This window comes from Gossypium arboreum, chromosome 1, assembly GCF_025698485.1.
Source record: "Gossypium arboreum isolate Shixiya-1 chromosome 1, ASM2569848v2, whole genome shotgun sequence".
Taxonomy (NCBI): domain Eukaryota; kingdom Viridiplantae; phylum Streptophyta; class Magnoliopsida; order Malvales; family Malvaceae; genus Gossypium; species Gossypium arboreum.
In genome coordinates, this window is record NC_069070.1 from 108,423,084 (window position 1) to 108,436,576 (window position 13,493).

At 30.1% G+C, this 13,493-nt stretch overlaps 1 protein-coding gene across 1 annotated transcript; it reads left to right on the forward strand.

Annotated features, from left to right (window-relative positions):
• Nucleotides 1–1,382: 1,382 nt before the first annotated feature.
• LOC108483025 (cellulose synthase-like protein E1) lies at nt 1,383–4,650 on the forward strand. The gene is made up of 8 exons (XM_017786199.2): nt 1,383–1,812; nt 1,905–2,223; nt 2,328–2,465; nt 2,576–2,707; nt 2,891–3,103; nt 3,226–3,456; nt 3,554–3,901; nt 3,991–4,650. The coding sequence occupies exons 1-8, from the start codon at nt 1,541–1,543 to the stop codon at nt 4,549–4,551; spliced, it is 2,214 nt and encodes a 737-aa protein (XP_017641688.1). The 5' UTR covers nt 1,383–1,540; the 3' UTR covers nt 4,552–4,650.
• The last annotated feature ends 8,843 nt before the right edge of the window (nt 4,651–13,493 follow it).

Sequence of the window (13,493 nt, forward strand, 5' to 3'; positions counted from 1 at the left end):
AAAATCATTATTAACACGTAAAAATTAGTTTCATGTAAAAAGGAGTAAAAAAGGGTTAATAACAACTAAATAGAGATCAGTTTCATACAATCAAAACACGTTGAGCAAAGTAGCGCTTAACAAGAAAAAAACGAGAAACTAAAATAATTTTTTTATTTAATTTATAATTAATTTTACTGTTTCATTAATCCTCGATGAAGTGTTATCCATATTTGCTCCAGAAGATATTTTGATAATCGCATAATTTTTAAAAATTACATAAATTAAATATAATTAATTATTATATTACAAAAACAATAAAATAAAAAATACAAACTATAAATACCTTACTAGTTTTTTTTTTCTACAAAATATTTGATGGAGAGACCAAAACACCACCTTCTTAAATAGGGATGTTCTTCTTCTCCTCTTTTTTTTTAACTAATAATTATTATGCATTATAAATCTAATGACTAGTTACATCATTGATATTCTTGACACAATGTGACCAATCATAATATATATTTTAATTTTTAATATATATATTTTAAAAGCCATAATTTTTAACAAATAAATCCTTTTTTCTCATTTTTTATTTTTTGGTCCTCGTTTTTTATTTCTATTAAAAATATCCCTTTAATTTTCTTAATTTCAAATTACATAAATTATTCACAGGCTTTTTTATAAAACTAACTCAAAAAATTAATTAATTACATAAATAATCTATTTTTGATAAAATATGTAAATAACCTAAAACTTACCGTAAATATACAAATATGCATAAAATATTATTAAACAAATAAAAAACAGAAAAACAAATAAAGAAAAACAAATAAATAAAACAAATAAAGAACAAATAAATAAAACTGAAAAGGTAAACATAGAAAACAAATAAAAAACGAAAAGGACAAATAAATTAAAAAATAAAAAAAGGAAAAAATGAAAAACAATTAAAGAAAAGGGTGTTGGAATAGGCAACAAAACAGGATAGGGTGTTAGAATATGGTGGAACCAAATTATTTGGCTCCACCAAAAAAAATAAATTTGTTTAAAGTTTCCTTATATTTTTTTTTTTGTAAAATATTACAATATTTTTCTAATATTTATATAGTTAGTGTCATCTTACATGATTTTACTTAAAAATTAATTTTTTATCTCAATTATTAACGTGACATCTTTGGTAGTGCTAAACATTTTGACTCCGTTAACTTTTACGGTATATTTTAATTTATTTTGTATTCTACCAAAAAATAGATTATTTACATAGTTAATTAATTTTTGGATTAATTTTATTATAATAATAATAATAATAATAATAATAATAATAATAATAAAGAACCAAAAAGACAACTTGAATACTATTAGTAGTATCAATTTGACCAAGAAAACACAGTATAGATTCTGGAATAAAATATAACTTTTTTTAATTCATGAATTTATTTCAATGCATTATTGATAGAATATAGCAACTTGTATAAAACAAACAAATATTGGTGAAAAGCCTTTCAAGCTGTTATTATAACCAGACAGGTGAACAGTCGTCCATGTTTGAGTAACAGAGATGGGAAATGATGGATACCTCCCTTTGTTTGAGACAAAGAGAGCAAATGGAAGAACCCTTTACAGAGTCTTTGCAGGGTCTATATTCGTGGGTATATGTTTGATTTGGAGTTACAGAGTGAGCCATGTACCAAGAGATGGAGAAGATGGGAGACTGGTTTGGATTGGTTTGCTTGCTGCTGAGCTTTGGTTTGGTTTTTATTGGTTCCTTACTCAAGCTCACCGTTGGAACCTTGTCTACAGACAAACCTTCAAAGACAGGCTCTCCCACAGGTTTTTTTCTTATGTTTCTTATGTGTTTGTGTTACTGTGTATTTGATCAGGTATGGAAATGAGTTTCTTCTGTGTTTGTGTATGGTGGTCAGATACGGAAATCAGTTGCCTGGAGTGGACATATTCGTATGCACGGCGGATCCGGTGATTGAGCCACCAATGATGGTCATCAACACTGTGTTATCAGTTATGGCTTATGACTACCCACCGGAGAAGCTTTCGGTGTATCTCTCGGATGATGCCGGTTCACAGCTTACTTTCTATGCTCTATTGGAAGCCTCTCAGTTTGCTAAATATTGGATACCATTCTGCAAAAAATTCAATGTGGAGCCAAGATCTCCAGCGGCTTATCTTGACTCCATTTCTATTTCAGATGACTCCAAGCAGCCTAAAGAATTAGCAACTATAAACGTAACAAAAGAAGCTCATTATTGTACCATAAAGGAACCTTTTATATAGAGAGAGTGTGTATGTGTGTGTTTAAAATCTTAGGCTTCTCTACTTTTTCTCTATAGAAATTATATGAAGACATGAAGAACCAAGTCGAAAATGTAGCCAAGCTAGGCCGTCTCCCTGAAGTTCACCTGAGACATAAAGGATTTTCTGAATGGGATTCATATTCTTCTAGACATGATCATGACACCATTCTTCAAGTAGGTGAAATTGAAATATCAGTTTTTGTATTTACTTACTGATAAGCTAACTTTAAGCACTTTGAACTAACTGAAGAATGAAATTTTGTTGCAATACTTGAACTTGACAGATATTGATTGATGGGAAAGACCCAAATGCAAAGGATAGTGAAGGATGTGTATTACCTACTTTAGTGTATGTGGCTCGGGAGAAGAGACAACAGTATTTTCATAACTTCAAAGCTGGAGCTATGAATGCACTGGTACTCTCTGTCTTCAACATGCAGTTTTTCTCTAGTAAACACATATACTTCTTATGTTTTATATACATATGTATTTGTAAGGATTGAATAGTTTAAGAACCTACTCATTATGCAACTGAGCCGCCTATCCTTGATTATTATAATGCCACCAAGACTAATACCTTGACATAACACGAAATGCAGATAAGGGTATCATCTGCAATTAGCAACGGCCAGATTGTTCTTAATGTGGACTGCGATATGTACTCAAATAATTCACTTGCTGTGAGGGATGCTTTGTGCTTCTTCATGGATGAGAAAAAGGGCCATGAGATTGCTTATGTACAGTTTCCGCAAAATTTTGACAACATTACCAAGAATGAGCTATATAGCAGTTCACTAAGAGTAATTAGCCAGGTAATAATATTCATGTAATGTTCTATGCTGAAACAAGATTTTCTCTTCGTAGCAGTCTACATGATTCCAGAAAGTGTCTCATGGTTTCAATGTGAAACCTGTTGATATTGAAAATAATATAGGTGGAATTTCATGGTTTGGATGGCTATGGAGGCCCCCTTTATATTGGAACTGGATGCTTTCACAGAAGAGATACACTATGTGGAAGACAGTTTAGCAGGGAAATTCACAATGAATTCAAAATAGACATTCCAAGAGATAGAGAAAGGGAAGAAACTACTGCAGTATTGGAAGAAAAATCAAAGGTCCTTGCCAGTTGCACTTACGAAAATAACACTGAGTGGGGAAAGGAGGTATATATATATATTCTTACTATCCTTCACACAAATTCACATGAAAGTGTATATTTACACAGTGCATACTCTCACCTTATTGCATGTTCAATTTCAGATGGGGTTGAAATATGGTTGTCCAGTTGAAGATGTGATCACAGGTTTATCAATTCAATGCCGGGGATGGAAATCGGTGTATTACAATCCTGAAAGGAAGGCTTTTCTAGGAGTTGCACCAACCACACTTGCTCAGATACTGGTGCAACACAAGAGATGGTCTGAAGGGGACTTTCAGATACTACTTTCTAAATACAGTCCAGCTTGGTTTGCCAATGGAAAGATTAGCTTGGGCCTTCAGCTAGGATATTGCTGTTACTGCCTCTGGGCCACTAACTGCTTGGCAGTGCTATACTACTCTATTGTTCCTTCCCTTTATCTTCTGAGAGGCATTCCTTTGTTCCCCGAGGTACATTACTTTTCTCCATTCTCGTTCTCGGATAAGTTTTCGATTTAATCTGTTGGTCGACTGAATCTACGCATTACGAACATATGCAGTTGTCAAGTCCATGGTTTTTTCCATTTGCATATGTCGTGATTTCGAATTATATGTATAGCCTAGCGGAGTATCTATGGAATGGTGGCACGGTCCTAGGCTGGTGGAATGATCAAAGGATATGGCTTTACAAAAGGACAAGCTCCTACCTCTTGGGCTTCATTGACATCATTGCAAAATCATTAGGGCTACATTCTGATTCAACATTTGTAATCACGGCAAAAGTTTCAAAACAGGAAGTTTATAGAAGATATGTGAAAGAGATAATGGAATTCGGAGACTCCACTCCGATGTTCACTGCACTGGCGACGATTGCCTTGATAAATCTAGTTTGCTTGATTGGATTGATGAAGAAAGCAATCGTGAATGAGGGTATACCTATAATCTATGAGACAATGCTTCTACAATTTGTTCTTTGTGCCATTCTGGTTCTAATCAACTGGCCCTTGTACCAAGGACTTTTCTTTAGGAAGGACAATGGCAAGATGCCAAACTATATAGCTATCAAGTCAATTGTATTAGCTGTGTCATCTTGTACATGTTTTACATTATTCTCGACTTAAAAAAAAATAATGTTCATTTTGGTTTAATTCTCTGTAACTATCACTCCATGATTTGAAGAAATAAAAGGATACCCTTGTTAGCCTTCGGGATTATTCTAAGCCTAAGTTGAGACAAGATCATTAGTGTTTGTACCACAAAAGGCACCCTGCATATATGTGTTTTGAGTCTCTTTATACATGAAAGGGAGATAATGGAGTTTGGGGCCTCATCTTCTTCTGCAATGTTAAGTTTCCGGGCAGACACAGCATTGCTCAACTTTACTTTGCCTGCTTGGAGTGGTGCTGTAAAAGATGGCCTTAATCATGGATTCAATGAGCCAATATAAAGCAATGGAATCTGCAAATAATTTAAAGCCAAATATGTATACATACACTATCATTATGCTTCAAAAAATCTCCTCTTTTTTTTTTTTAATCAATTCTATATAAATAATGAATTTTCATTTATCTTTTAAAACTTTTGTTTTCATAAGTGATCAACTATTAAAACCTATAAAAAAAAAGAGTGAAACTCTGATATTGTGGAAATGATTACATATTTGACATTGTTATCTAAGCAATCATTTCATGCTTATTTATGGATTACATGCAATTCAACAAAGGAGTATTAGACTGTTCTTAATTGTTTTTATTTTTTATTGTGAAAATTTATTTTCTTATATCTATTTTGTATATAATGCTAAAGTTAGGTATAGTCTTTCTCTAATCTTTAAATAGGAAGATAATGCGCTTCAATATATTTTAACTTTTATCTTACTATACTGACAATAATATCAATGCCAATTAAATTAAAACTCAATTTACTATTTAATTAAAGTTATTTTGTGATGTATTTCAGTTTTACTTAATTTAAGCATGTCCAGACAAATGTTATTCTATCATAACGTATACATATGAACAAAAAAATTAATTAGAAGATTCCAAATTGGACTTTAGCATTACCAACATGCAGTAGCATACTATCATTTTAATAAGAGAGTAATTAATAAATGAGCACTAAGAAGTGAACAAAACTTTATAGAGTTGGATAGATCAAGAAATTGTCTTTAATTGCAAGTATTTTCCTATTGTTATTGTAATAACCATTTATTCATTATATATGATTAAAATATGCTACGTTGTAAAAATAAATTTTAAAATTATTTTGAATTGATCTTATAAGTATTTATGATGAAATAAAAGTAACATTTAGGGTTGGATTTTTATCTGGAGAGATTTAATGGGATTTATTTTAGATCGACAGACGTGATTTCAAGACAGAAATGAAAATATTGTAGCCTTTAGATTAGGACACGTCATTAAATGAAAAAAGTGAGTTGGAGGCTTAGGGTTAGTTTAGCAATATTTTTGAAAAGTGTTGTGTAAAAGTGCTTTTGAAAAGTTTGGTTTAAAATTTGAGTGTTTAGCATTGCTGTCAAAAAGTACTTTTGATAAATAAAATGTCTATTTTAGACATGTTATTATCAAGTAACAAATATACATTTAAATAATATTTAAATTAGTTAATATTATTATATTTTAGTAAGAATATAAAAAATTATTACAACTTGTTGTTAATTATTTTAATTTATGAAATATAAATTTTAAATATTTTTAAGCAATAAATATTAATTATTTATAACATTTAATTAGAATATATAAACTATATTTTAAATATTTAAATATAACCATTAAATATTTGTAATTAGTATTTTAAAAATATTTTTATTTTTAATTAATAATTTTAACACATTTGTAATTAAGCACCAAGAAAAAAAGAGAGAAAAGTACTTTGTTATTGCAAAGGTGAAAAAGTAATTGAGTACTAAAAGTTCTTTTGGGAGGAGAAAAGCTAAAAATTTTAACTTCTCCTTTTTAGAGGTACTTTTCAAAAGCACCTCTAAAAAGCCAAAAATTTCAACTAAAAGCAACTTGTTTAGCATAACTTTTCTTCCATAAGTACTTTTGGAGCGAGAAGTGCTTTTTTTAAGCACAGCAGAACAAGCCTTAGAACTAGTTAATTCTATTAACAAAGAGAGAGAATATGTGTCTTTTCTTCCAAACTTTTGTTCCCCTAAAAAATTTCCAAATTCTTAGCAAAAGGTGTAGCATCAAGTTTGTTAAAATTTCCACAAGGTGTTGGGAAGGATGTTTTACAAGACATTGTTGTTCTTGGAATTTATGGTTTGAAATGTTATACTATTCGAAATGAAAAACAAGAAAGTGAAATAAATGGAAAAAGTAAGGCAGTTACAATGAATGAATGAAAGGAGTGAGAAATGTCTTGAAGCTTATTTATTAAACGCACCGTTTCATTTAAATTCCAACCAAATGGGTTGTTGTAGTTATCTAGAACTTGGGCCTTGGTTAAATAGATATTGGTTTGGCTCGTTATTTATATGAAAAATCCTTGAAAGATTTAGTATCCTTAAAGGATACAAAGTTTTCTGGGTAGATTGCTTAGTTAGATTAAGAAAATCCTTATACGGATTAAAACAATCTAGACAAATGCAATATGACTGTCTTAGTGAATATTCGTTTAAAGAAGATTATACAAATGATCCAATTTTCCCATGTGTTTTCATAAAAAGTCTAGATTAGAATTTATGATAATTGTTGTGTATGTTTATGATTTAAATATTATTGAAACTCTTGTAGAGCTCCAAAATGTAGTAAGTTGTTTAAAAAAACAATTTGAAATGAAAGATCTTGGAAACAACAAAGTTTTATCTCAGCCTACAGATTGAGTATTTAAAGGATGAAATCTATATTCATCGGTCATCTTATACAAAAAGGATTGTAAATAAATTTTACATGAGTAAAGTTCATCCATTGAGTACTCCAATAGTTGTAAGATCATTGGATGTGAAGAAAAACCCCTTTCGTCCTTATATGGATGGTAAATAGTTATTTAGCTTGAAGCACCATATCTTATTACCGTAGGTCCATTAACATATCTAACAAACAACATGCAACCTAATATAACATTTGTTGTAAGTTTGTTAGTACAATTTAACTCTTCTCCAGCATTGGCATTGAATGAAATTAATCATGTATTTAGATATCTCAGAGAAACAACTGATTTGGATTATTTTATTTAAATGATTCAAGGTTTTAATTAGTTGGCTATGCAAATACTGGATATTTATCGGATCCACATTGATGTCAATCTCAAAAGGGGTATTTATTTACATTTGGAGGTACAATCATACAATAATGTTGAACGAAAAAAACATTAATCGTTGCCTCTTCAAATCATGCAAAAATAATTGCAATGCACAAGGTAAGATAAGAATGTATTTGGTTGACGCTATTGACTCAACATATCCAAAAGATAAGTGATTTACTTCCATAGGAAAAGATGTAGCTATCTTAAATAAAGATAACGCAACATGTATAGCTTAATTAAAAAAAGGATACATCAAAGGAGATAGAACAAAACATATCTCACCAAAATTATTCTTCACTCATTTTCTTTAGAATAAATGTGATATAGAAGTTAATCAAATCCATTCTAATGGTAATTTCACAAATTTGGTTACTAAGACAATACCAACTTCAGCAATTGAAAGGTTGGTATACAAAAATTAGAATGCATCATGTTAAGTGACGTTCTTATTAAAGAGGGTCCAAGACATGATGTGCTCTTTTCCTTTAACCTAGGTTTTGTCTTATTGGGTTTTCTAGTAAAAGTTTTTAATGAGGCAGCTTACGATGTGAGATTATATACTTTCTTTTTCCTTCATTAGGTTTTTATTCCACAAGATTTTTCTTAATAAGGTCTTAAGTAACGACTCGATAGTTAGAGATGTCGGAAAGTGTATTTTCAGGACTCCGTTCCCATGAGTCGGACCTGTAAATATTTTTAACAAATATTTACAAAGTTAGTCTAGTAGAGAATTGAATTTTGGATAGGTAATTATCATGAATCTGGAGTTATTAAGGCTTAAGGACTAAATCATGTTAAAGTTAAAAGTTGAATTATAGATTAAAATAAACTAAAAGGGACTAAAGTAGCAATTACATCTTTTTTTCTTTTTAAGGGGACAACATTAATAATAAATATGTAAATATATATGTTAACTATTGTACATATATATGTTGTAATGAATATATATTATAAAACTTAATGTATATGTATATGTATATTATAATTATTAAAATAAAAACAAATTAAAAATAAAGAAAGTGGGAAAGCATGCAAACAAATTAGAAAAGAAAGAAAAGAAAAGAAAAAGAGAAAGAAGGCGAGACCGATTGCAAACCTAGGGACTTTTAACTTTTCAACTTCAATTGGTTAGTTAATTTAGTCATTTTTCTTGTAAATTTTATGCCTTTGGAATCCTGGTACTTAGAGCTACCTAACCCATATTATAATTTTAGCATTGCTTAATATTTTAAATGTTTTTATTGTTGAATAGTTTAAATATTAGGGGCTAAATTGATAGATTTTTAAGTTAGAAGTGGAAAATGATCAAATTGTAGAGTTAATTCTTGATTTTGAACAATAGGAACTAAATCGTGAAAAATTCAAAATTTAAGGGTATAATTGAAAATAGGGAGCTAAATTTAGCTTAGAGTGAAATTGGTATAAAAATATAAAGTTAAATGTGGAGATTAAAATTAGTCTCGGTTTAGGGACTAAATTGAAGTTTAAGCAAATATAGTGTAAAAATTGAAAATTTAATGTGAAATTGAATTGTGTAATATTAATGTATTTTAATTGTTTATTCCGTAGCTAACGTCATACCGGAATTCTCAACTACAAAGGGGAAGGATAAAATCAACGTCGAATAGCTCGGAATTCATGGTTTGTGTTTCTATAATCTGAACTAAGTTGTAAATTATTGCATTTTGAATTATTGCATATGGTAAGCATTTGAGGTGAGTACTTTGGTACTTTGAGATTGAATTGAACTTATTTTTTATTAAAATGGATTGATTTGGTATATTATGAATGCATTGATTATATGAATATTGAATTGAATATATGTTTACGTGTGCATAAATGAGAATTTCAACCTCAAGTCGATGAGGCACTGGGTGCCAATTTGCTTCAATTTAACCAATGAGACACTGGGTGTCAATTTATATAGCGTTGGGCTCAATTATTACTTTGGATTTATTTGATGAGGCACTGGGTGCCAAACTGGTATGTTGGTTCCGTTCGAGTCCAAGTCGTGTTAAAAGGGAAATCAAATAATATAAAGTTGATATGCTTGATATCGAAATGACATGGTTGAGAAATGGAAAAGAGATGAGAAATGTAATAGAAATGGTGAATTGATGTGAACGTGAATTGAATTATGAGAATTGAAACTATGAATAAAATTAGAGATGGAATATACCATTGAATGAATTGGTTTCTCAAATGCTATATGAAATATTATTGCCATGTACTAAATTGATGAATTCTTTTGAATGTGAATAAAGAATGAGTAAGTTAGCATTAATGAATTTCTACATATGTCTTACAACATTACTTATTCCATCTTTATAACTTATCTATTCATATCAAGTTTATATTGTCCAGATTATAGAAATACCACTGAGTTATACTCAGCGTACAGTTTTGTTTTCCCGCGTGCAGATTAGGTACTTCTCTTTTGATTATCGACTCAGCATCCAACAACGATCCCAAGCTCAAGTATGGTGATGTTTATTTTTGTAATGGCATGTACCTAGGAAGTCTTTGGTTGTTAATTGAATTATTGGTGTAATATGGTTTTGGCTTAATATGAAATGTTGGTCACTTGTATATGTTATGGTTTAGGCAATGTTGGTATAGTTGTAACAGCCTAATTTTCATTGGTATCGGGAATAGAGATTTGAGATCACTAAATCCGAAGGGTGAGTTGAAAATTTAATAAATTAATACCTATGAGTCAAATGTGAATATAAAAGCATTTTTGAATTAGTGAATTTGGTGATTTAAAAGAATTAATTAGGTAAATTGGGTCGAGAATGAGGTATCGAGACCTCGACTTCATAAATCGAGCCATAAATATTTTTAGAAATATTTATAGAGTGTTGGTGAGGTAGTAATAAAATTTAGTCAGAAAATTTTGACATTTGGGTGGTTAATTAAATAAAAATGACTAAATTGAAAAGGGTGTAAAAGTTGCTAAAAGGATTAAATAGCTCAATTTTCAAATGAGTAAGGACCTAAAGTGAAAATAAGCCCAAAGGAGATATTTTGGACAGCAATAGCTGAGAAAAATCAGGAAATGGGTGAAATAAGGGCAAAATTGGAAAATTGACAAAATTGACTAAATAAAAATGGGACTAAATTGGAATTTCTAGAATTCTCTTCATTTCTCTTCATATTCATCAGCTTAAAAACATCCATGGAGGAGGGTTCAAGCTAGTTTTCATACTCTAGCTTCATGTAAGTTTAATTCTTGCTTTCTCCTTGAAATTTTTATGTTTTGGACTTTTACAATTGGATCCAACTTACTATTTCATTAGTTTTTGATTCCATGTCTAATTTTTGAAGTTGTTATGGATGAATGCTGGAAGTATATGATGATTTGGCATGGAATTAGAGCTTTAAATTGTTTATATTCTGATTTTATTGAAAGAATTGAATAGAAAGTGAATGTTTGGGACCTAATTGTAAACGAGTTTGAAGTTAGAGTTTTATGTGGAAATTATGAATTTCAATAGTTATGAAATAACTTATAATGTCTAGAAAAAGTATTAATTGAGAAAATTATCTTAATTGAGGAGTTAATTGAGCAAGGAGTGAATTGTATGAATTGTGAAATTAGGGGTAAAATGGAAATCAACATTTTGCACTAAAACTGTTTTGGGCAGCAGCAGTAGTTTAAATTTAAAAAAATCACCAAAAATTGTATGAATCGAATTAGAGGATGAATAAAATATGAAATTAAAGGTTATTGAGTCTAGTTTTTTATAAAAGAAATTATGTAAGCAATGGAATTGTAAATCATGAGATACAATAACTTTTGTGAGACAAGATCAGAATGATTTCGGGTTCCCCTGTTCTGAATTTGGAAAATAAACAAAAATTGGATAAAAATAATTATAGGCTTAAATTTATATGTTTAGAATCCTGAATGAGTCTATTTTCAATATAAACAAACGAGGACATCATTCGAATCTTGTACGAGAAGATAATTAATTTTTAGTGAAGAAGGGTCGGAACTGTCAGACAGCAGAACAGGGGAGACTTCAATGAATAAACTGTATTAATTGGCCCAACAAAAAATTATGAAATTTTTATGGTAAGAATACATATGAGTCTAGTTTCTGAAAAAATTTATGAATCTTAATTTGGAGTTCTGTAGCTCAAGATAAAAATAATTTAATGACTATGACACAGATGGACAGCTTGAATATTCACATAAGTAGATAGTGAAAATTATGGATAATGTTACCTACAAGTGTGTTGTTTATACTAAGGATGTGGATGGAGAGGAAGAGGAGAAAAATATACAAAAATATATGAATGACTCGTGTATAAATTGATCACATGCCCGATTATAATCGATAAGTGTTGGATTAGAAATGATATAATGTTTTATTTGGTATATTTATTATGAAATTATGATTATCGTTATAATACAAAAATTGAACTTGTGAATTTATATGGCTAAATTTTAGTGATTATTTGTTAATTTTATGAATTTCATGATGTGTTATTTCATATGTATTGATGATAAAATCGTGAATAATGTAAAAGCATGAAAATTGAATAAATGATCAAATTGAGCATTTCAGTTCAGTGACAAGATGAATTGAAGGAAAAGACCATGGTTGGACCATGGTTGGACCATGGCAACAAGTGATAAGTGATAGCTTCGGCTACACTTATCTGATCAAGGAAAAGTGAAAGTGATAAGTGATAGCTTCGGCTACACTTATCTGATCAAAAACAAATGACAAGTGAAAAGTGGTAGCTTCAGCTACCTGATCAGTGAAAAGTGGTAGCTTCTGCTACCTGATTAGTGAAAAGTGGTAGTTCCGGCTACCTGATCAGTGAAAAGTGGTAGCTCCTGCTACCTAATCAGTGAAAAATGGTAGCTCCGGCTACCTGATCAGTGAATAGTGGTAGCTTCGGCTACAAGTGACAAGTGATTTCCGTATAAGACCATATTTGGGGTATGGAATCGGTGTGATATATGCTACTGTATAATACCATATCTGGGATATGGCATCAGTGAGATATGTGATTCGTGTAAGACCATAGCTAGGCTATGGCATCGATATATGAATATGTGTAAGACCATAGCTGGGCTATGGCATCATTATGTGAAGATGTGTAAGACCATAGTTGAACTATGGCATCGAGAAAACGAAGTACTCAATTCTGTAAGACGTTCACTAATTTGACAAAGTTTGGTAAGTGTTACATGGAATTATGTGATACAAGGAAGTACGAGTTGATAAGATACAGTATAGAACTTGGTTGATAAATGAATTCATTTGTGATTATATAATTGTTCATCTTGAATGTCTTGTCCATATGTATTGATAATTCAAATGTTTTAATGAATAAAATTCGATATGGAATAAATTGAACACGAGACAAATAATTATGAAATTGAACTCGAATTCATGAAAATGACGGTTATTGATATATGGAGACATGAGACATTGATATATGAGTATGGAAAATGTTTGATAAATGTGTTTATTCATAATTATAGAATTATATACCTCATGTGTACTATTTGCATAAAGATGATATTTCAAATACTTTGGTTATTTAAGCTTAAATATGAAATAGTCGAAATCAAGATAAGTTGTTATGAAAATATATTTAGATTACAAAGATATGGCTGATATATGTTGTATGATTACATAACGTGAAATTGTGTATATATATATGAGAAAATTGTGTGTATATATATGAGAAATTGAATGAGAATTAAGCCCATACACGTTTCTTGTTATTTATATGAAGTGTACGACTGACAAGGGTGATGAATTTATAAACA